At 53.7% G+C, this 24,001-nt stretch overlaps 1 protein-coding gene across 3 annotated transcripts; it reads left to right on the forward strand.

Annotated features, from left to right (window-relative positions):
* The first annotated feature begins 891 nt into the window (after window positions 1–891).
* On the forward strand, window positions 892–22,502 carry CDHR1 (cadherin related family member 1). Of its 3 annotated transcripts, XM_034662793.1 has the most exons (17): window positions 892–1,039; window positions 1,646–1,741; window positions 2,701–2,846; window positions 3,838–3,888; window positions 4,644–4,733; window positions 5,902–5,988; window positions 7,140–7,256; window positions 8,340–8,483; window positions 10,302–10,380; window positions 11,923–12,023; window positions 14,674–14,877; window positions 15,399–15,551; window positions 17,048–17,212; window positions 17,701–17,768; window positions 18,285–18,513; window positions 19,162–19,419; window positions 20,108–22,502. In XM_034662793.1, exons 1-17 carry the CDS (start codon window positions 985–987, stop codon window positions 20,642–20,644), a joined length of 2,580 nt encoding a protein of 859 aa, XP_034518684.1. In that variant the 5' UTR covers window positions 892–984; the 3' UTR covers window positions 20,645–22,502. The 3 variants fall into 3 exon arrangements, with proteins under 3 accessions (XP_034518684.1, XP_034518685.1, XP_034518686.1); XM_034662794.1 differs by lacking the exon at window positions 17,048–17,212; XM_034662795.1 differs by lacking the exon at window positions 14,674–14,877.
* The last annotated feature ends 1,499 nt before the right edge of the window (window positions 22,503–24,001 follow it).

Below are 24,001 nucleotides of genomic sequence, written 5' to 3' on the forward strand. Positions count from 1 at the left end.
TTCCAGCATTCAGGGCCCCCCCTAGCAGCGCCTTGCTTTGACTAAATGTCCTTGGGGGATAGGGAGCTCACCCCTCCTGGGGCAGTCCATACCTCTGCTGACTGGCTTTGTTGGCAAGCCTATCCCAGGGAGGGGCTTGATTCTGCCTTCAAGCCATTCATCCTTCCTTACAAGGCTTGAATGGGTCTTCTACTTGTCCATTGGCACCCACTGGACATGGGAGAGGCCAGCCTGCTACTGGGTAACTTCTGCCTCTCACCTTAGTGGTGACTTGAACCCCTCCCCCTTCCCCCCCGCTGCCCACCACATATGTGAACCCCCACTAGTAATCACACTAGCTAGCGATCCCACCCCCTGGGACAACTGGCTTGGGGGGGGGACAGAAAAGAGTTGGGATCCCAGTGAAGTGGGCCTGATAACCGCCCCCCATCTGCTCCTCTCCCTACCACAACCCTCCTCTTTGTCTTTTGATCTCACTCCCCACCCCCAAGCCTTCGGAGGCACTTCCCTAACCCGCCCTTTGCTCCTCTAGTCTAGAGGGACCCCTCTAGTCTCAGGCTGCCTTACAGCCTGGAACGCTCAGGCTCAGAGAGTGCCAAACTCCCTCAAAGTCACAGTGGAAGTTCATAAAAAGGGAAACCTCCAGCGGAGCCCAGGCCTACCAGAAATTGGGGACCCCCAGAAGCCCCAATTTTCCAGGGCTCTGCTCAGGGCCATCGGGGGGAAGACACCTAGCCCCCTCCCCAGTGCTCTGGAGGGCTGAGAAGCTGAGGACCCCTTGGCGCCTGCGCTCCAGTCCCGCGGGAGGGGGGCGTGGTAGGGAGAGGAGTTCGCCGCCACCCCTCCCCGCCCCGCCCGCGGCTGGGAGCCGGGNGGCCGCCGCCGCCCCCACCGTCGTCTCTGCACTCCGCGCAGCCCGGGGCATGCTCCGCGCTCCTGCGCCCGGCCCGGCTGCGGTGAGCGACGCTCTCCGCCCGCGGAGACATGAGGCGCGGCCCCGCGGCCGCCCTGGCCCTGGGGCTGCTGCGCCTCTGCCTGGGTGAGTGGCCGCGGGCCCCCGAGGGCGGGGTCGGGACGGGGCGCGGGAGCCGGCACTGCCCGGGTGGGAGCCCAGGGAGAGCTCTGGGCAGCTCGGTTCCACGGTGGGCCTCGGGCGGGGGACGGCACGGGGAGGGGTGGGGCGAACCTTCCACCTGCCGGGCTCGGCAGGTACCCTGGAGACCCCGGATTTGGGGCCAGGACCCCCGCTGCCCTCGGCTTCTTCAGAAGCAGGGTGGGAGCTTTGGCGGCTGCCCTGAAGGCTGCTGGGGCAGGGGAGGGTGTCCCAGGTTCCTGTGTGACCTTGACCAGGGCACTACCCCGCTCCGGCCGCGGGGTTCCCAGTCTGTCCATTGGTGGGTTGAGATTGGCCGCTGCCTGGATTCTAAGTGCCCCAGATGGTGTGTGCCCCTGACAAGCCAGAGCCAAGCCTGAGCCTGTGGGAGGTGGTGGTGGAGAGACCCTCTCCGCAGCTCCCAGCCCAGTCTGTCGGTGTGCTGGGGTTGGGGAGGGGACTGCCAGCCTGGGCAGACTGGGCAGACGTGTGACCACGCTGGTGTGAAGCTGTCCCTCCCTGTGTCTGTTCTCCTGCCTGTTCTCTTCCTAGCCCAGGCCAATTTTGCCCCGCACTTCTTTGACAACGGGGTGGGCAGCACCAACGGAAACATGGCCCTGTTCAGCCTCCCAGAGGACACCCCTGTAGGTGAGTAGCCCAGGCACCGGCCCCCTATTGGTTTCCCGGAGGGTGGCCCACGTTCCCCTGGACACAAGGACTGAACCCGTGATTCCTCTGAGCCTATGGAGACACCCAGTGCCAGGCTGTGGGCCCTCCTGGGGCGTCCTGTTTGCTCTCTGAATTCCCCAGGGCAGTTGCAGGAAAGGAGGTCACGGCTGTCATGGAGACCTAAGCCAGGCCAGTCCTGGAGACCTGGCTCAGGGCCCAGAGACGAGACCACCCCAGACAGCAGGCAGCACTTGGCAGCATGATGATAACCCCTAGGCTTGGCCACAGCACTGGCCCTTACTCACTGTTGTGACCTTGAGCGAATATACTTACCTCCTGGAGCTTTGGATCTTAGGCTTTAAACAGGCCTAAGGACATCCAACTTGCTGGGATATGCATGAGCAAGGGGGAAAGGGGGAAAGAGGAGATTCTCCCTTCTTCCCTCTCTCTCTGCCTGGGCTGGGAACCCTGAGAAGAGGATAGCTGTGTAAAAATGCACCAATCAGGAACCCCTAAGGACTAACCCAGACAAGCGGGCACAATGCTGCACCGTGGGTCACTTTGCCTGCCTTAATGGCTCCTCCCTTTTCTCCCATCCCCCACACCCAGGGAACCCCAGTCTTGGCTCCCGGGACTGGAAGAGGCCCTGGAGTTAGGCACAACAGACCTGAAGCTCTACTGTTATCTGTATTATGAATTACAATCCGTGCAGAGACTGATACTAACATCTCACTGACAGTTAGGAAGGATGATGAGAGGGGGTGGGAAGCAGCCCACAGGGGTGAGGCCTGCAGCCAATGCTCATCTCAGGGCGGGACCTTCAGCGATGGATTGAATACCCACCTTATAAACAGCTGAATCCCTGGTCCTGAACAGATGCCACTTTTAGGAAAATTTGGGTCCCAGATTCCAGTCTCCCCTTTTGTGTCTCCTTCCAGGTTCTCATGTATATACTCTAAATGGGACAGACCCTGAGGGAGACCCTGTCTCCTACCACATCAGCTTTGACCCCAGCGCTAGAAGTGTCTTTTCTGTGGACCCCAATTTCGGAAACATCACCTTGGTTGAAGAGCTGGACAGAGAGGTATGGAGAGGTGTGAGAAGTGCTGTCTCCCAGGTGTGCAGACAAACCTCTGTGGGCTGGAAGTTTCCCTAGAGGTCATCCCTGGAGAGGTCTTGTAAACCACAGAAAACTGACAGCAGATCAGGGCTGGAAAGAGCCTTTCTTTCTTTCTTTCTTTCTTTTTTTTTAATGTAAGTTCTATGCCAATACGGGGCTCGAACTCATGACCCCAGGATCAAGAGTCGCATGTTCTACTGACTAAGCCAGCCTGGGAAAGAGTGGTGTAGAGAGTAGGTCTGATTTGGTAAAACTCCACCCCTCCACCCCCTGCACCTTTCTGAACCTATGGGTGCCGGGGCCTGGGCTGCATTTCTCTTTTGAGACCCCACACCAGGCTGGTGGGCCTCGCTGACCACATAACTGAACCTCCCCCATGAGCCCACTGCCAGCTCTGGTCCCACAGCAGACTCCACCTACTGCAGGCCAGGGTAGAGAAAGGAAAGGTTGGTCTCAGAGGCTGCTACAGGGACCCCGAGGTGGAAGTGTCACTGCGCACCCCTCCCTGGCCTCGTGGGGGCCTGCTGACCTCAATACCGTTCCTCACTGAGGTCCCACCACAGGCTAGGGAGTGCTTGAGATACTGCAGACCTGGACCATGGAATACAGTGAGGTGTGGGAGAGATGAGGGGAAGGAAGATGAAAGGGAAACCCCAGCTCCTTGGGACCTCCAGCACACTAGGTCAGCATCTGTCTTTATTCTAGCAGGAGAGCATTCTCTCTCCGTGCCTCAATACCACTTGAGTTTATGAGGACCCCTGATGTGCCAAGACCCAGAACAAGGTCTCAAACACGGCCAGAGGCAGCTTTGGTCACCCTGCCTTGCACCATAGCTCCCTTGCAATGCCCAGGTCTGCTCTGGTGGGCTCAGTGGGGCAGGGAGAGCTTCCCCCCACCTCAGGGTCCCCAGGTACAACAGAATCCCAGACACTCACTCAATCCCTATGCTTTACAGAGGGACGATGAGATTGAGGCCATCATCAGCATTTCCGATGGCGTGAATCTGGTAAGTGTGCCCCTGAGCCAGCCGCCTGGCAGCACTAGCTCCCTGGGCTTGCCCACAGTTCCTCCTGCCTCCTAGGGGCTCTCTGGCAAATCCAAGCCAAGGCACAGCGAGAGCTGCTCCAACGTACGCACAGGACAGGGCTGCACCCCCAGACCTAGCTGCTCCTTCACCTCCTGGCATACCCTTCCACTTCCTCCCCTCTCTCCTGACAGCCTGCTGCAGAGCTTAAATCTCACTCCTATGCGAAGCCTCCCTGCCGTCCCCACCACTGGCTGGGCTAGATGCCACTTCTCGGGGCCTCTGGAGACAGCTTCCTAGACCATGCACCCACAAACCCAAGGGGTGCATTTACTTAGGCCATGGTGCGCCCCGAGTCCTATAGCACAGGGGCCCTACCCACAGTGCCTGTCATGCCACTGTTATCACCGTGCTTGAGGTCACCACCTTTCTTTACATGTGGATTTGCCTGCCATCCCATTCTGCAAAACACGCACCATCAGACTGTGTCTTCTGTCTCTGGGATGGAACACAGTGCTTGGTAGCAAGTGGTTGCTTCATAGTAATTGTTGCATGAATGAGTAAAAGAAGGACAGAAGGAGGGAAGAAAAAAGGGAAGGAAGGGAGAGAGGGAGGGAGAGGATGAAGAAGGAGAGATGTCGGACAGAGACATACACCTGGGGTATTAGAGGCCACTGTCCCTTTATTGCCCAGAAAGTCTCACTGCCCCAACTCCTATCCCCTTTGCCCCTTCTCAGGTGGCAGAAAAAGTCACGATCCTGGTGACTGATGCCAATGATGAGGCCCCCAGTTTCATCCAGGAGCCCTACGTTGTCCAGGTTCCTGAGGTGAGCAAGAACCGATGCACTCCCACCCTGATGCCCTCCCTCCCTCTGGGCTGCCCTGTGACCTGTCCCAAGGCACCTCCTCATCGCTCACTGCGCTCTCTGGAGACCCCTTCCCTTCCTGCCCTTCCACCACCTCCATTGCCAACCCCTCACACATTCATTGTTATCCAGAGGAATGTCCATTTACCATTTTCCATTATAATCGTAATGTATGTTTATTGTAGAAATGTGAAATATATAGAAGAGTAGAAAAAATGAATTTCAAAAATCACCCTCAATCCCTCCAGCTTGAGACAACATTGTCAAATCTGGGTGTAGTTCTTTCCTGTCATTTTGGAATCCCACAATGGATTATTTTGTTTGTTTATTTGCATAGCCATGACAATACTAAACATACGCTTTCTGTATACTATTTTTCACTTAATTTACAACATAAGCATTTCCTCAGTAATTGTAAAGTTTAGGTAACTGTTGTTTTAATAGCTTCCTCTTAGTGCATATTCCATCATTGACTGAACTAGTCCTTTACGTTTGGATATTTAAGATGTTTTAAATTTTTGCTGTCATAAGAAACGTCAAATTCTGAACATAAAACATAAATATAAAACTTCCATGTTGCTAATTAGAACGATTTCCTTAAGATATAGTCCAAGACATGAAATGATGAGGTTGAAAGCATGAGTTGCCAGGCTGGCACTGGCTTGCTCTCTCCCCAAGGATGTGGGAGGGACTTTGTCTCCCCATCCCTCACCCACATTGGGGATTCTCGAATTTTTTAATGTTTGCTAATTCAGTAGAAGGAAGATACTTCATTTTGGCTCTAAATTGTATGTACTTGATCCCTGGTAATGCGGAATATGTCTATTAACCATTTCCCCATTTTGCATTTAAACCCTTTGTCTATTTGGAGTCTTAGTTTTGGAAGATGTCTGTTTGCTCCTTTCTTTCTCCTTCCTTCTTCCATGCACCCACTCACCCACTCTGCCTTTAGCATGTCTCCTCCTCGGCTGCCTCTCCCCCAGTGGGGTCTCCCTGGTTAATCCTCACCTTTTCACCTCTATTTAGCCCTTCACTCCCTGACTGCACCTCTCTATGGCTCCCTTCCCCCTGTCCCCTGAGCATTCTGTCACTGCCCTGGGACTGACCCCTCATGGCTCTGACCCCTCAGGACATACCTACTGGGAGCAGCATCATTACGGTGCATGCCGTGGACAAAGATACAGGCTCTGGAGGGAGTGTCACCTACTTCTTGCAGGTACGGTCATTACCAGAGGCCTGGGCTCGAGGGGACACCTGGATGGCGGCCACCACCTCCGTCACCAAGACCCTGAGTCAGCACCTCCACTATTCCCAAAGAGTGTCAGCGATGTCACTTCAGCTCCACAAGGATGGGCTGGGCTGGTGGGGACAGGAGAGGAGCGGGGGTGGAAGCTGTCTTCCCCTGACTGGCCCACCCTGGCTCCCTTTCAGTTCCCTGCCACCCTCTCTACCCGCAGCCCCTTCCCCGGAAGAGGGCTGGGTGCACTGCACCCACACAGGGTGCAAAAAACCTGCCTGGGCCTAGAATTATGGAGAGGAAAAACGGCAGAGTGAGATCTGTCAGGAGGAGCAGAGCAGTCACACCACCGCCCCACCCCTAGCCCTCCCCCCAAGCCCATCAAAGACAGAGACCCCCTTCCTGCACCTCCTCCCGGGCCCGCAGGAACCAGCCTCGCTTCCCACAGTGGCTCCTGTGGCTACCCCTCTGTTCCCCGCGGTCAGTCCCTGGCTCTCACAACTGTCACGGCAGTACAGCCGGTGGCTGACAACAGGGCTTCTGGAGAAATCCCCTGGGCTCCTGGAACAATCCCACGACCTCCTGGTGGGGCCCTCAACCCCTCATCTAGCTCCCCCAGCTCTCCTTCCTCACATGCAGAGTGGGAAAGGCACAGCCCATCCTCACGGGTTCCTGTGGGGATTAAATATACGTAAAGCTCCAATAACAGCTCATGACACACCGTAACCCTTTACCAGCCTGAGAATCATCTCCTGTCCCCACCCACCCTCCACCACCCCCCAAGCTGCCTGCAACTGGCCCACAGTCGCTTACTGGTTGGGGTTGGAAGATCCTGAAGGCTGTCTCCACCACTGTGGCTTCCAAGCCCCACTCCCTGTAGGTTAGAGCACTCTGCGGGCATGTCTACCTGCTGGGAGGTCCAGGCCAGAGCACAGCTGGAAGCTGGGCAGCAAGAAGGCTAGGGCCCTGCCGGGAGCATGCGGAGGGACGGGAGGGGGACCCTAGAGGCCAGCAAGGCCAGAGTTCCTGTGACAAAGGACGGTGAAGACTCCCTGTCAGAAAGCAAAGCGGCCATTCCTGGGCCGGCCTGGGTCCCCCTCTGAGGCCCAGCCTGCCCCTCACTCTTACAGAATATGCATGCCACCAAATTCACCCTGGACCACCACAGCGGTGTGCTGCGCCTCCGGCCTGGGGCCACACTGGACTACGAGAAGGCCCGGGCCCATTTTGTCACCGTGGTTGCCAAGGTAACAGAGAGGGAGGAATGGGGAGCATCTGGTCTTTCTTCAGCCTTTGTCAAGGGAAGCTGCCCTGGGATTGGAAGAGAGTTAGGGTCTATAAGGGAGTGGGGGCGCTCTGGAAGGCTGAAGGTCTGTTGGGGATGGGGGTGGGAGTGCGGCTGCTGAGAACTTCTGTTGATGTGGACCCTGCCCGGATGTGACCTAGTCTTCAGGGAGGCTGGAGTGTGTGGGCTGGAGAGGGCATATTCCCTTCTGGAAGAGGGTATATGCCCCGTCAGGACTGACAGGCCAGGCTCCCCTCCAGAGGACCAGGTGGCCATGGCCTGGAGACCATGCTCCCTCACATCCCCCACAACCCGGCCTCCAGGCACCTCCTTCTCTCTGCCTGGGCTTGCTCACCTCACCTGTTCCTCTCTGTGTGATCAGTCACCCTCTCTGAGCCTCGGTTTCCTTATCTGCCCACCCGTGAGGCTTCGCTGAGTTCCTCCCATTTCTAAAGGGCAGGGTGTGGGACCCTGCAAGTCAGCAGGGGCTCAGCCAAGGTGGCCGCTCTGTCCCTTGAGGGCAGGAAACCCCAGCTGTCCCTCTGGGCCCAACGTTTTCTTTTCCAGGACAAGAAAGGCCCTTGCTGGTCACATGCTGGCCACAGGCCATCCACTGCAGCCCGTACCACCTGCCCGATACTCCGTGAGGGCTGGGCTCGCTGGGCACATACCTGCAGGCTCAGGCGTGGGCACAAGTCCTGCTCTTAGTAGGTCTTCAGGAGGTGTTTGAGGCTTGGCTCCTGGTAGGAGGCAGAATTTGGCTCTGACCCCTTCTCTTCTGCCATGGTTTCCCTGGAGAGAGAACTCACTGTTTTTTTCCAAAGGAACACTTTTGAATGCCTAGCACGTACCAGGCCCTGACTAAAGACCTCCATGAATCATCTCATTTAAATAACCCCTATGAGGCAGAAATGATCTCCAGGTGACACAGGAGCTAACAGAAATCAGTCAGGGCAGCTGGGCTCGAGGCTAGGAAGTGGCAGAAGCCGGATTCCCCGGGGGGCCATCCGGAGCCCAAGCTCTCTTCATTCTGATTCTTCCGCAGGATGGCGGAGGGAGGCTGCGAGGAGCTGATGTGGTGTTCTCAGCCACCACCACGGTCACAGTCAATGTGGACGACATGCAGGACATGGCCCCTGTCTTCGTGGGCACACCCTACTACGGCTATGTGTATGAGGACACCCTTCCGGTGGGTGGCTGGCCGTCAGCCCAGTGTTCCCTCCAGATGCCACTGTCCCGGGATCCCCTGTGGCTTGGCCCTGGGTCACCCTCCTCAAGTGGCTGGCTCTGGACTGCCTCAGGCTCGGCCCATGAGCATGTCCTTTTGCCAGTGGAAGTGCAAGGGGGAAGAACAGGTGCTGGTGTGTGGAGCACCTGTTGGGGGCCAAGACTGTGACAGGCATTTCTTCACTCATTCAGATGTACTCTAACCCAGCTGCCAATGTTCAGCCCCTCAAAAGGGCTGAGAAGAGAGGCTGGCAGGTGGCCCATTGCCTTGGTTTGGGTGGGGCCTTTTCTACCCCTTGTGCGGGTGAGGGGGGTGAGATTCCTTTATGCCTCCCCAGCTCCAAACCCATCGCCTGGGGTAGCTCATACCAGTAGTTCTCCCACGGTTTGCTGCTGAACTACCACAACCCTTGTCAGACGTCATCCACAGGCCTGGCTTGTCCTGCGGGCCCAGCTCCAAGGCTGGCCTCCACTTCCTCCCCTCAGTGCAGTCTTTGCCTCTGGTGTTTTGGTGACTATGCTCATCTTCGGGCCTCTCAGGGAAGGTCCTGCCCCTAGGCCTGGCATCTAAGGCCCGACCTCCCCTCTACCCCTGAGCCCTCACCAGCTTCTAAGCACCCAGCCCATCTCCCCCGCTGTGTCCTTAGCCTCTGCCTGAGACGTGCCCATGGGCCTGATGCTCCTTGCCCTTCTCAGGTCAGCCCAGGCATTGTTTTCTTTGCCATCTTTGGTTGAGATGGGAGCTCCTCTTCTCTGCTCCCATGCTATGCACACCCCTCCTTGGGGTACACCCATGTATGTACATGTCCCCTCACCTCAGGCAGACTGTGAGCACTCCTGGAGCCAGAGGCCAGGCGGGAACCAGACTTCACACGGCCACTGCTCAAGGACTCTGTGGAACTGAATGGCATTCTCAATTTTCTTTTCCCCGGGCCTGGTTCTTCTAGACCTGATGAGATAATGAAAACACTTAACTGAGGACAGCTTACATGCTGGGCCCAAGCTAAGATACCACTTCTGCGTATCTTCTGGCAGCTGAGTGGTAGAGATGAGCATGGAGTGAGGGAGAAATGGCGGCTCCTCTGGTGGGGCCCGCAGGCAGGGCCGGGGGAGGCCAGCTGTCCTGCCAGGAGCTAAGGGTGGAAAGTGTTGCTGAGGGAGAGCAGGCAACACTTGGACGGTCGGGAAGCAGCCACGAGGGTGGATAGGCTGAGGAGAAGGGCCTGAGTAGGGGGCTTAGAAGGGGGCGGCAGGTGGAAGCCAAGCAGGCTTGTTGGTTGTGCCATCCCTGCCCAAACCCTTCGAACAGCACCCCAGCCGGGACCCCAGGAAAGCATCCTAGTTCCTGGACTTAGCCTGAGACCCCTCTGTGCCCAGCCCCTGTCACCTGTCTCTGACTCTCCCTCCATGTACCTCTGAAGGCAAAAGGTGGATGAGGCAGCAAGGATAAGGCTTGAGGGCAGGACTGTGGAGGCCAGAGCTGACTGTGGTTCGTGGGAAAGGAGGGGTGTGAGGAGGAGGCCTACTTGGGGGGCCTGAGTGTCGCTGGGCAGCCACGTGCTAACCTATGTGGTGGGGAGAAACAGGCTCAGGTTGTCCCTCCAGCCCTGGGAGCAGTGGGTGCTCCAGTCTCCCTGTAGAGCAGGTGTGGGGGCACACAGAGGCCTGGTCCTTTTCTTGGGTGGCAGTGGCACCTCCCCTCTGATGGGGGCAAGTATCTGGGGAGGGGAGAGCCCCAGCATCACCATTGGCCTCAGGCAGCTGCTTCCTTTCCCCCCAGGGCTCGGAGGTACTGATGGTGGTTGCCATGGACGGAGACCGAGGCAAACCCAACCAAATTCTCTACAGCCTCTTGAATGGTGAGTCTGGGGCAACTTTGGGGACAGGCCCATCGCTGGGCTGCAGCTTCTACTTCCTAGGTGACCAAAGTGGTCTATCCAGACCTCTCTGGGTCCCAGTTTCCTCATTTGTAAAGCCAGAAGTGTGAGAGGTACTGGGGGGGCGTGGGGGGCGCTGAGTCCCTCCAGAAGGTGACAAGCCTTGGGCTTGTGCTCCAGTTCCTGCTTGTCACTATGTCCAGCAACAGGGAGAGAAGCATGGGGGGGCACCAAGAGCAATGTGGGGGGCACCAACTCATGTCCCTTCACCCTGGGCACACGCTGATTAACAAGAGGGGGTGGCAGTGTGTCTTAGACTTTTTAAAGTTACTGGGTTTTTTCCTCATTCTTTTTTGGGGGGGAGGGGCAAAGGGAGAGGGAAAGAGAGAATCCTAAGCAGGCTCCACGCCCAGTACAGAGCCCGACATAGGGCTCAAACCCATGACCCTGAGATCATGACCTGAGCTGAAACCAAGAGTCGGACACTTAACTGACTGAACCATCTAGGCACCCCTCTCATTCTTTTACATTCCTGGCCTAGAGCATATAGTTGAATTAAAAAAATTAAATGCAACGATGATAATGACATTTCCTACTATTAGCCCTATATATGGACAAGGAAACAGGCTCAGAGAAGCTAAAGGGTCTTCCCACATTCCCATTGGATTTGAACCTAAGTCTTCTGGCTCCAAGACTGTGTTCTTAATACAACTGAGCAGCAACTGAGCAGGTCACGATGGCCCCGGGTGTGTTCTGTGGCCCCCAGTAGCTGGTCCTCATGGGGCCAGGCCCGTCGGTAGGATCATCACTCCAGGTGCCTGATGGCAGACGTGCATGTGTCGCTGTGCTCTCACTCAGACCCCATTGCCTCCCCGACCCTATCCCTAGGATATGTGTGGTGCACACTCTCCCTCCAGCAGCGCATGCATGCATCAACGTGCCACCATCACATGCAGGCTCCTTTCCCCAGGCACACAGACCGCCTTGACTGCTCCCCATCCCCACCCCTCCACCTCTGCAGCCTTCCCATAATTACCCAGCACCTACCATCCCTATCTCTTCTCTCTTCTCCCTCCTCTGCTCCTCCTCCTGCAGCCTCTGGCCTCTTTCTTCCCTTTCCCTTTGTCTCCTCTTTCTCCCCCTCCGTATCTCCCTACCTGTGTGTCTGTTTCTCCCTTTCTCTTGCCATCACACACACATGTGTGCACACACACACACACGTACACACACACACATGCACACACATGGCACATAAGAGAAGCAAAGTTCAATCAAACCTGAAAGGCAGATTCAGAAGTGAGTTTAAGTCCCAGCTCTACATGCACTATGTAATCTTAGACAAATTACTTAGCCCCTCTGAAACTCAGTTTCCTCATTGGCAAGATCCAGATGATAGAATTACATTCTATAGAGACTTCAATGGGGGAATGCCTGGGAACACAGGGCAGTTTGCCTGGCATGGCTCCCCTGCGCCTCCCATGGCCGTGTGTGGAACTGCAGGGCACATCTTTTCCCCCTTGGCAGGGAGTGATGGAGCCTTCGAAATTAATGAGACATCTGGAGTCATCTCCATCATGCAGAGCCCTGCCCAGCTCAGGAGAGAGGTGTATGAGCTGCACGTACAGGTACCCTCCCTCTAGCTTGGTCTTTCCTCCTACTCTCTGGCCCTGGGAGATTCCAAAGGTGATGAGACCCAGCCCCCCTCCCCACCACTGCACCTTCCTCCCAGGGAGGGAGCCGAATGTTGCTCCAAAGAGCACCTACATCACATAGCCTGTGTGAATGCGCAGCAGAAACACACAAAGCCCCTGGCAAGGGGAGACGTGAGTTCACAAGGAGGTAGGACTGAAGCAGCAATGTCTTGAACATGGGTAGGACCCAGCAGGTGGAGATCCGTGAAGGGCATCACTGGTGGGGGTGAGTGTGGACTGGAGGCACCATGGGCTAGGAAAGCCCCATGAGCCAAGGCTGGAGGTGGTCACAGGATGTACTAGGGAAGCAGCAAGGAGTCAGGGGCTAGAGCAAAGAGTCCATAGGCAGCATGTAGACAGAGACATGGTTGGATCCAGGCTGGGGCCAGAGGAGTGAAGGCCCTGATTATGAGATATAGTTTTTTTCCTGGAACAGGACCAGTTTTGTGGACATGTGGTCTATATAATTACACAGCGTTCACCATTAGAAGGGCCCCATGCTGGGCATAATGCTCTGCTCTTGCTGTCTTGGAATTCTTAATAATTTTTTAAACAAGATTTTTAAACAATTTTTTAACAAAAATTTTCATTAAAAAATATTTTCATTTTTCACTGGGTCTGCAAATTATGTAGCTGGTCCTGCCCAAGAGCAGTAAAGAGCCTCTGAAGGATTTTGAGCATGATTAGAGTCTTGTTAAAGAGCTCATTCTGTGTGCATTAGACCAGGAGCGTTCTCAGATTTAGAGTTTGGCAAACAAAGATTTCCAGGACCCAGTTCTGGCAATAGGAAGTTAGCGTGTCTGGGAGAAACCTAGGACTCTGCGTGCTCTGAGCTCCCAAGTGATTCTGGCACCAGTCCCAGTCTAGGGTTTGAGAACACTGTTCCCAACTTGAGTTCGGAGGGAACCGGATGAGAGGCAGGGAGGCAGAGACATTAGTCAAGGTGATAAATGAAGGCCCTTAGGGAAGAGGGGAGGTGGAATAGCAGAAATACACAAATTACAAAATATGAAGGAGGCAGACTCCACAGAATGTGGCTGTGACGGGTGAGGGAAAGGACAGGGATGGGGCTTCTGGGGTGATATGATGACATCAGGAGCACAGGAGAGGAAGCAAGTTAGGTAGGACAGGCATGGAGAGTTTCCCAGTCTCAGGAACATTCAGGTTGAAACACACAACTTGGGTATGGAGGTTTGGAACCTGGGGAGACAGTGTCAGCATACAGGCGGCTGTAGAAGGATGGGCTTGGGGAATGGGGTCACCCAGAGGATGGCTGTGGGGACAAAGCAGCACTGGCTGAGAACACAGTTGTGGGAACATTGAGGCTGAGTGAGGTGGGGGGGGTGGGACAGGTGAAGGAAATGCAGGAGAGATCAGAGAGGTGGAGAGGGGCCTACAGAGAGCAGGCACATTAGCAGAGGACACAGAACCCTCAGGAAGGCAAAGGAGGTGACAGTGCTGCATGCAGTGTGGAAATCAGTGTGAACTATCTCAGTTGGGGATGGGCTGAGAACTGAATAGGAATTAGGAATGGAGGTGTAGGCTTCTGAGAAGGGATTCAGGAGAGCAGCTAGGGTGTGATGGAGTAGTGTCCAGGGGGCAGAATTTTAGGATAGGTAAGGCCAGAGCATGCTTATAGAACAAGGAGAGGGAGGTCCATGATATTATCTGTCACAGGAAGTGGTTCACACGGAGCCTGTGGATTCTCGGCCCCAGCTTTGCAGCCCGTGTTAGTTATCTGTTGCTGCATCTCCACACCTCCCCTCCCTCTCACCCTCCCCATGACCAAATGGACACTGGACAGAATGTGGCAGAACTGCGACTTGAACCCATATCTGTCTGACTGTGAAGAGGGGCCAGTGTGGGGAGACGGAGAGAGCACTGATTGAGGAATCAGACACACCTGTGTTCTTCCCGTTCTAGCTCTGCCACTCACTAGCTGTGTGACCCCAGGGGACTACTTTACCCCTCTGTGCCTCATCTGTGAAATACTAGCATTGTATTGTTGCCTATGGCTGTTGTAACGTTCCCACAAACTTAGTGCCTTAAAACAACACACACTTATATCTCACAGTTGCTGTGGGGCAGGATTCCAGGTTCAGCTTAGCTGGGTCCTCAGACTCAAGGTCTCTCATGTAGCTGCCATCAAATTGTCAGCCAGGACTGGGTTCTCATCTGAAGGCTCAACTGGGGAAGAATCAGCTTCCGGGCTCACATGACTATGGGCAGGATTTAGTTCCTAGTGTGCTGTTGGCTAGAGGTCACCAGTAGCTCCTTGAGACACGAACCCTTCCAACAGAGCCTCATCGGAGTCTGATCAGAGACTCTCTATCAGCCTCCATCAGAGTCTCATCAGAGCCAGCAAGGGGGAGAGTCTGCTAGAAAACAGAAGTTACAGTCTTCATGGTCTAATCACTAAGTATATCTCATCACCTTTGCCACGTGCTATCAGAAGTAAGTTGCTAGAGCAGGCCACACCTAAAGAGAGGGAATTATACAAGAGGATGAATACACGGAGGCGGGGATCCATGGGGCCATCTTGGATTTTCCTGACACACAGCAATAGCCGCCTGTCCCCACCCAGGTGACTGAGGTCAGCTCTGCAGGGATCCCAGCTGCCCAGGCCATGGTCCCAGTCACCATCAGGATCGTGGACCTCAACAATCATCCACCTACCTTCTATGGAGAGAGTGGACCCCAGAACAGATTTGAGCTGTCCATGTATGAGCACCCACCTCAAGGAGAGATCCTGAGGGGCCTTAAGATCACCGTCAATGACTCAGACCAGGTGTGTGGTCCTGTCCTCCACCCTGTCTTCCAAGGGGCCTGAGCTGAGAGCTCAGCAGCCTTCATTGCTTATGTGCCAGGGGCCTGGGCGGTCACAAAATGAATGAAACAAGAAGGTGTAACCAAGGGAGAGATGGGGGAGAGAAGCTAACCAAAAACTTTCTGCTTAGCCTAAGGACACTCACAATTAAAAAGTAAAGTAAGGCCAGCCTTTAATTAAAAAGTCAAGCCAGCCAAACCAAAGCTCCCTGTATTTGATCCTCCAGAGTGGTATTTGTGACCACATCCCATTACCTCCTCTGCCCTGTGGAAGGCTAGGCTGTAAGTGTTTGTTACCTGGCTTAGTCTTCATGGCCTGCTAAATCTTTCTGATCCTCAATGGCCTGGCCAACAGAAAGAAATAATAATACTCACCTCCCAGGGTTAAGGGCATATGAAGGCTCCTCGTTTAGCATGACTATCTAATGAGTTTCTGTTCTCATTCATCTTCCCCAATGCCTCCCTCCAAACTCTGTCACCCAGGGAGCCAATGCCAAATTCAACCTGCGGCTGGTGGGACCTGGGGGCATCTTCCGAGTGGTCCCAATGACAGTCCTGAATGAAGCCCAAGTCACCATCATTGTGGAGAACTCAGCTGCCATTGACTTTGAAAAGTTCAAAGTGCTAACCTTTAAGGTAGGTGATGGTTTGCACCGCCCTGAATGGGGGAGATCCTGCTCATAGCAGCTCCTGTATTCATTCCTGAGGGGTCCCTGTCACCTCCTGCCCCTCCTGGCCCTCTTTTTTTTCCCTCTCAGTTCCTCTGTCCCTCCTGCTGAGTGGGGGAGCCTGAGTGGAGGAGGGATGAAGGGGAGGATACAAGAGCTTCCACTGCTCACACGGCCTCACTTAGCTCCTGGTCCTAAATTATGACTGTCCCAGGAAAGCAAAGGCATTCAAGGTGCTATGTTAATAGATTGAGACAGAAAAACTATTTGATTATCAAGATAATCGTATTTCTCATATGCATTTGACATCTGTCATCAATTCTGATAAAAACTTTAGCAGAAGAGGAAAAAAATACTCCTTTGTATCTGTGATTACTTGAAATTATGAACATATGTCAATAATGAATATTGTATATAAACATAAATACTCTATATTAATAAAAAGGAAAAACATACTTCATTGATATTATTTAAACTGTTATAATTATTTATAATTTACATGCATACCATTACAGCAAGCATCATGTTTAAAAGTGAAATTGTAAAAGCTTCCTATGAAGTCAGGAACAAATTGTGGATGCCTGCTATCACCCCCATTATTTAGCACTATTCCTAGGTAAAGAAAGAAAATAAGAGGTATGAACATTAGAAAGGAAGAGACAACATTATCATTATTTGTATGTGGTGCTATTGTTTGCTTAGACAAATCTAAGAAATGTTGGAAAAACAAACATGGCAAAGTTGCTAATATGACTGATTACAAACTTAATACACAAAATTCGAGAGTGTTCCTCCATGTGAAAAATAGCAAAGAGAATAATGAAATAAAAGATTCTCTTTTATAATAACAACTAAAAGATAAAATTCCTAGGAATTAGGGTAATAAGAAATAGGCAGTATCTAAATTAAAAAAAAACACAAAAATTTAGCAGAGGGATATAAAGAAAGCAAGAAATGTAAAGGCGCATCTTGTTTAAAAAATGCAAATTCTCATCAAGTGAATAAAGAATCCAATATCATTTCAACTAAATCTTACCTGGAATTTTCTTTGGGAAGGTGGAGGGGGTTTGACGTAATTAGATTGGTTTTTATCTGGAGAGATAAACCTCTAAGAAGTGTCAGGAAAATAGAAAGAATATGAGGCAGGAACTTCCCTAACAAAAATTAAATTGTATTGTATAACAAAATAATTTTTGAAATTGAAATGAAAAAGAAATATGCAAATCAATGGGACAAAAGATATTGGCCCAAATACAACTATAAGAACTGCAAGGAAACAGGCCTTTAAAGACAGTGGGCCTTAGAGGTGCCCCCTGCAGGTGGTGGTGGGCATCGCAGGCTGGCAGCTCAGAGTAAGGCAGGGCAAGGCGGGTGGGTGCTGGACCCTGCAGAGACCGGAAGTGGGAAGGCTTTCTGCCCAGTGACCACTGCCCAGACAAGCCCTTATTTTCTTTCCTTCCCCAGCTACTGGCCATTGAAGTGAACACTCCAGAGAAGTTCAGCTCCACAGCAGATGTGGTGATTCAGCTCCTGGACACCAACGACAATGTCCCCAAGTTTACTTCCCACTACTACATTGCCAGGATCCCTGAGAATGCACCAGGGGGCTCCAACGTGGTGGCTGTCACAGTGGGTTGGGGACTAGCACAGGGATTGGAGCTGGGGTTAAGAGCCTCCACTGAAGGGGGACTGATGAAATCAGACAGACCTGGGTTCCAGTTTGAATCTCAAAGCCCAAACTCATTAACTGTGTCCTTGGACAAGCTACCTGACCTCTCTGAGGCTCAGTTTCCTCTTCTGTACTATAGGGATAACAACATCTCTCAGGACTCTAAGGAGGACATAGGCATAAACCCTGAAGTCAGGGCACAGGACCCATCTCCTTTTCCTTCCTCATTTACAAAGGAGGGATACATGCCTTCCAGTTCTAAACCTTTTGGTTCTTCCAACAGTTGAGACCTTCTGGGTAGAAAACTAGGGCTCCAGAGCAGGCCTCCAGATCAGTTGGGTCAACCCCAAATCCCCTTGTGTTGCCATGGAAAGCAGCCCTCAGACACATGGGCTGCCAACATGTCCCAACCGAGGGCAGGGGCCTCTAGGAACTTTCTCTCTTCCAGGCTGTAGATCCAGACACAGGTCCGTGGGGCGAAGTCAAATACTCCATCTATGGATCCGGGGCAGACCCGTAAGTAGATCCAGAATCCTGGACAGCGCCTCGGGTAAGGGATTTGGGAGACAGGGAGCAGAGGGGATCTGTGCTGAAGGCAGGAGGAAGCTGGAAAGGATTGGACTGGAGTGGAGAAATGAGCACAAGGGCAAGAGGGGAAAGGAAGCAGTAGGGAGCCTGAGGCAGGGGTTCTGGGATCTGAGAGAAGAGGGTCACCGTCATGGCCTGGAGCTAGGGAGTGGCAGGCCCTGGGTGGAGAGGGAAGGGCTGTGAGTCTGAGTCCGGTTAAGTGCAGGGTTTCGGTGGGTGATTAGATGGGTAGGCCTGCCTCCCTCAGTCAGACTGCAGGGTCGGGGAGAAGATCAGGTGGGCCACTTTGGAGAAGCCGCACAATGCACTGGAGGTAGGTCACTGCTTCAGGTGTGTGTGTGTGTGTGTGTGTGTGTGTGTGTGTGTGCGTGCGCACCCTCTCGTGCCTGTGTGCATGCTCCCGTGCCTGTGCACACCCGAGCCTGAGCTCCCTACGCCTGACAGCTTCCTGATCCACCCGTCCACCGGGATCATCTACACCCAGCCCTGGGCCAGCCTGGACGCTGAGGCCACGGCCAGGTACAACTTCTACGTGAAGGCAGAGGACATGGAGGGCAAGTACAGCCTGGCCGAGGTGTTCGTCACTCTGCTGGATGTCAATGACCACTACCCTCAGTTTGGAAAGAGCTTCCAGGAGAAGACAATGGTTCTGGGGACCCCGGTGAAAATTGAGGTGAGCTTTGAAGGCTACTAAGCTTCCCTAAAAGCCTCGTTGTAGCTGCTGCAGGAGGCACCGTGGCACAAGAATTTATTTTAAAATAAAATGTGTTGGCTTCCCCCAATGAGCAGGGGTTTTTAAGGTACGTTATATGGCCCCGTCCCCACCTCAACCCAGAGGTAACCTCTAGGAGAGAAGACACTATTGCCACTTTACAAAAGGAACGATTGAGGCTCAGGTAGTTTACGTGTTTGGCTTGACTTCGTTCACACAGCTGCTCTGCCTGCTTTCAAAGCAGCGCTATGCCACCGTCTTCCCAACGTGGAGAAGCGTGAACTCTGAGACCCAACAGACTTGACTTTGAAGCCCAGCTCCCCTCCTTCTCTGTATCCATCCTTAGACAACTCACTCATCATCCAAGCTTTTGTTTTTTTAACAATACCTACTGCCCAGACTTGTTCTGAGGATGGAATGGTGTAACACACATAGGGGGCCCAGCCAGACCCTCACTCATCCAATACTTCTCCCAACTCCAATCCACTTAAAATAGGGCTAGGACCATTTCCCATTAACCCACCAAGGCACATATGACTTATTGGTTTAACCAGGATACACAAGGGTCATCCTCGAAGCCCAGCTCTGTCTGACCCTCCCCACACACAGGCCACAGACCAGGACGCAGAGGAGCCCAACAACCTGGTGGACTATTCCATCACCCACGCAGAGCCAGCCAACGTGTTCGACATTGATGCGCACACAGGGGAGATCCGGCTCAAGAACTCCATCCGCTCCCTCGATGCCCTGCACAACATTACGCCTGGTGGGGACTTCACATGGTCCCTAGAGGTGCAGGCCAAGGACCGAGGTTCCCCATCCTTCAGCACCACAGCCTTACTCAAGATTGACATCACAGACGCTGAGGTGAGTACCAAGTCTGGGTCGGGGAGAGGGTCAGAGGGCCAGCTCAGGCCTTGCTGCTGTGTGATCAGAGGAAGACAGGCCATCTCCAGCCTTCCTCCAAAAGACACTCCAAGTTAGCAAAGGCTGCCTCTGCCATCAGACACATAGGCTTTGGAATCAAGTAGAAATCCTCATTTCAACACCTTTTAATAGTGTGACTCGGGGCGTTGCCAAGCCTCCACTTCCTTTCCTGTAAACTGGGAATAGTGATGGCTCCTTCACATGGGTGTTAAAAGGCAGAAGTCAAATCATGATGTGTAGTTCTCAGCTCAGTATCTGGCAGAAAATCATGACTTAAGGGAGTTCCTGATACACGTGGGCAGACAAGGCCCTCCATCACCAAGAGTAAGCAACACCCTAATCTCCCGAGAAGAGAGTCCAGCTAATGCAGGAGTTCTTTATCTGAAAGAGGTTGTTTGCATTATGCTCTCTCCGTGTGCGATTTTCTGGAGAGCTGCATGCATCACGTTTTCTCCGTGTGCATTTTTTCTGGACGGAAGCCCACAGTACTCATCAGATTCTCCAAGGATGCCTGACCCCAGAAAGAGGGTTTTTAAACCATCAGGCTTCAGGGAGCTCACGACCCCTGCTCTGTCCTCCAGGGACAGGCAGGAGCAGCAGAATGCAAGGGGGTGACTCTCTCTTCCAGATGCTGTCCCGAAGCCCCATGGCCACCTTCCTGATGCAGACCAAAGACAACCCCATGAAGGCTGTGGGTGTCCTGGCTGGCATCATGGCCATCATTGTGGCCATAACCGTCCTCATCTCCACCGCCACCTTCTGGCGCAATAAGAAGTCCAACAAGGTCCTGCCGGTGCGGCGCGTGCTCCGCAAGCGGCCCAGCCCTGCGCCCCGTGCTGTCCGCATCGAATGGCTCAAGTTCAGGAGGACCAAGGCAGCCGCCAAGTTTGTGCTCAAAGAGGATCCTTCCAATGAGAACTGCAACAACAACAGCCTAGGCAGCACACTGCCCCCCAAAGTCCCAGCTCCCCCTCCACCACCCGCAATGGCGCCCAAGATGGGTGCGGGCCCCTGGACTGTGCCTACGGTCTCTGGCTCACTCGCCCCTCAGCAACCCCAGCGGTCACCAAAACCCCAGGTGGGAAGCCCTATCCAGTCAGCTCTGGTCTCCGAGCTCAGGCAAAAGTTTGAGAAGAAGAGTGAGGGTAATAAGGCTTACTTCTAGCATGTGTCCTGTGGACCCACATTTCCCCAGCCCAACTGTCCTACTACATGGATCATGCTCCCCACCGCCTGCTCCTTAGGGTCACCTCTGTTTCGTACCATGATGTCAGCCCCATATCCACGGCTCTGGACGCGCCTTGGATGAGGAAATCATTTCTCTGTTTATGGGATGCAACTGGCATATACTCTCTCATGACCCCGATCGTTTGCACAGCTCTGATGCTGCCCAGTCCGCAGAGGCTGGGGATCAACAAAGAGCCACTCTGGGTGTCTTCTACTCACCAACCTCCGACCTCAGAGAGTCCCTCAGGCCCTCCTAGGGCCTTAGCACCCTCAGTTGAGGATCAGGGTCCTGGGTACATGTGGCAAGGCCAACCAGAACCTGCATCCTGAAGCCTCCCGCTAAGAGCAGGAGCAGGAAAAGGGGGTTCAGCCCTGGCTAAGGCTGTGGTCAGTGACCCTTGCAGGCTGTAGGAGAGCAGATGTATTAGGGCAGCATAGTGTTGCTCTGAAAACTCATGCCGACTGTGGGGCTGCTCCTCAAAGCCATTGGAAAGATGGAGGATGGTGTCTGGGCAGAGACCGTGGGCCCCTGCTATACCAGAGCGGGACCAAAGGCACAGAAGTATGAGATGGCCCCAGCCAGGGCTGTCCCAGGCGGGCCCAGAAATGTCCAAGCTGGACCCATGCAGTAGTCCTAGAGACATCCAGAAGAGCCTCAGCCCCTCCCGAAGGTGCTGCCCCCCCCCCAGGAGTCCTTGAAGAGACAACGCAGGGCTGAATTTTGGAGGGATCTGTTTTTATCCTGCTCACATGGTATAACCTAGGGAAAGCCGTTTAAATTCCCTGATCACTCACTTCCTCATCTGTAAAATGAAGTCAGTCAGTCAGTCCTCACTGCCTCACTCGCAGGTCCAAGGTGAAGACTGAAATAAATATGTAGTAACAAGGGCTTTAGCCAAGTGCAAAACAGCACAAATGCAGAGTACTTTTCTGCAGGCCAATTCTCGGGGGTGCAACTCTTCCAGAAAGTGTTAGGAGCCTTTCAAGCTATTCTGCCAAGTACCCCCAGGAGGGCCTGTGCTGGGTTTGAGTGCAGCCCCTGATCCGTGCCAGCCAGAGCTGGATGATGTCATTGCCCTTGACTAAGCCCCCCCCCATCCTGTTCTCCCCCACCACATCCCCCACGCAGCCCTGGCCAGCCACCGTCAGAGAAGAACAAAGCCGGACAGCAATCCAGCCCAAGCCCCATTTTGCCAAGATGACACATGAGTTTCCAAGGGAGGAGTGATTGCTGGAGGCCACACAGCAGGTTGGTAGCAGAGACCTGCTCTGAGGACTCCTGGCTTCTCGACGTTTCCCCTGGCTGAGCACAGCTTGTCAGCTTGTGACAACCTGTGCCAGGAGAAAAGACACACAGGCCTCTATGTTTAGTGTAAGGAAGTTCTGCCCAACTTTAAGGCAACCTGCTTTGCAAGGAATCTAGATGTGTGCAGGGAGAGGGTGTTTGCCTCTTGCTCCCGCGCTAATGACCTCTCTAGAGTATCGTCAGTGATTTTATTTAAACCGATTATATGCACATGCGGTTTTTCTGATTTCTGAGTCTGTGTTTTGAGGTGTTACTCAGATATGCCAGTGTGTAAGCTCCTTGCTGGGGGTTCCTGTAATCCCCACCCCAGAGTGTATTAAGAGGTGAAATCCAAAAAGCTGGGAACCCAGACTGAACAAAGGCATTTTGCAACTTGTATTTCGGGAGAGGACTGCACTGGACCATGTTTGCCCTGCACAGGGAATACGGCATCCTTCCAATTTGCATGCGATCAACCTCTTTTGTAAATGGTCAATAAAATCTGTTAAGCAAGGGCCAAGCTGACCTTCCACTCCTGCTTACATGTGCGTTAGCTGACTCATAGGGATCAGTCTCCCTGACAGTTATGCTCGGCCTGCCTCCTGGCTCCTTCAGCGGGTGGATTCATCCTCCCAACCCCCAGATCTGACTCCGTGGGAGGCTGCAAAATTTTGTCCAAATGGCCACGCGTATACCTCTAATAGTAATATTTGCAGGGCTTGTCTATCCGATCGTGGCCCATCACAGGCATGGACAGGGCTTTTCTCCTGAGCAGGACAAGCCCCAGCAGGGTTGCTTGGGAAGGAATGGACTCTGAAGCTAGAACTAATTATCCCCCGGCCCAGCCCAGCCCAGCGAATGTAGGCACTGGGAGACCTGGCATGGACACGAAAGCCTGGGAAGCAGTGCGGTCTCTGGGACGGTGGTCATGAGAGCCTCTGGGCTAGAAGCTTGGGCGAGCATCCAGGCCCTGGAAGGGGCGTGGGCTCCGGGACAGATCCAGAACTTGAACCAAGGTAGAGGCCGTCTTGGAAACTGAGCCTGTGGGGCAGTTCCTGCTCTCATAAGTGTGGGGAAAGTACCTAGTTGCTTGCAAGAGCCCTACGAGAAAGAATAAGAAGGTACGGCCAAACCTGGAGGTACTGGAAGTGACCCCCATCCAGTGGGAGTGAGGCGGGGCCAAGTTCTACTGCATTAGGGAATGGTGGGGGCCAAGGGGCTGCCTGCCTAGCTGGGACGGGCCTGACCTATAAGCTGGCACAATTTTAAGCCCCCAGCTGAAGAGCTGGGAGGCTGGGGTTTCAGCTTAGAGAGGCTTTCCCACTTCAGGGCCCCCCAAAATGGATGGGTAATCAACAGATGTGTCTACAGATGTGCCTCCAGGAAACCTGCGGGACACTGTGTGTTTTTTCCTACAGTTGAGGTCAGACTTTCTAACTATATGAAATAACATGGTACTTTCCAGTCTGACAGCCTTGGGTCCGAATCCTGGTTCTGCCGCTTATGTGTGACTTTGGGCAAGAGACTAAGCCTCCCTGGGCCTCACTTCCCACATCAGTACATGGTGTAAAAAAGAATCATTGCTATGAAGATGACGAGAGCTAATCTGTGTAAAGCACTTAGCAGCAGCTTTGTATCTGCTGATAGAAGCTCAGGAGACACCTGCTATTCTTAGATGTAGGAGAAGACGTCTGAGGACGTCCGCAGGCTAGAGCACCATATCCTGGAGGAGAGGACTCTGGCTTGTGCTGACCTCCAGGATGTCTCTGCCCACCGATAGGCCCCGGAGCCTCCGGGAGCCTCTCCTCTGCATGAGGAGAGGTGAGGAGAGTGGACTGGGAGGGAGGGGGAGGAGGGCAGAGCCCACGCCCCAGCTCAGGACTCGTGCAGCCCTGGAGACTGTGTTGGAACATCTGCACCCAGAGGAGTCAGGAACTGAGGAGACTGTCCCTAAGAGAACCTGTGGGACTCGGTACAGAGCAGCTGTCCCTCAGAGTCCAGCTGGCAAAA

The sequence above is a fragment of the Ailuropoda melanoleuca genome, chromosome 6 (genome assembly GCF_002007445.2).
Source record: "Ailuropoda melanoleuca isolate Jingjing chromosome 6, ASM200744v2, whole genome shotgun sequence".
NCBI classification, from domain to species: Eukaryota; Metazoa; Chordata; class Mammalia; order Carnivora; family Ursidae; genus Ailuropoda; species Ailuropoda melanoleuca.

Excerpts from the sequence above, each read along its gene's own strand:
- CDHR1 (XM_034662793.1), top strand. The coding sequence starts at position 985 with ATGAGGCGCGGCCCCGCGGCCGCCCTGGCCCTGGGGCTGCTGCGCCTC. Across the intron at positions 12,024-14,673 it reads TGTATGAGCTGCACGTACAG|GTGACTGAGGTCAGCTCTGC; the intron begins GTACCCTCCCTC and ends GTCCCCACCCAG. Across the intron at positions 15,552-17,047 it reads TCAAAGTGCTAACCTTTAAG|CTACTGGCCATTGAAGTGAA; the intron begins GTAGGTGATGGT and ends TTCCTTCCCCAG.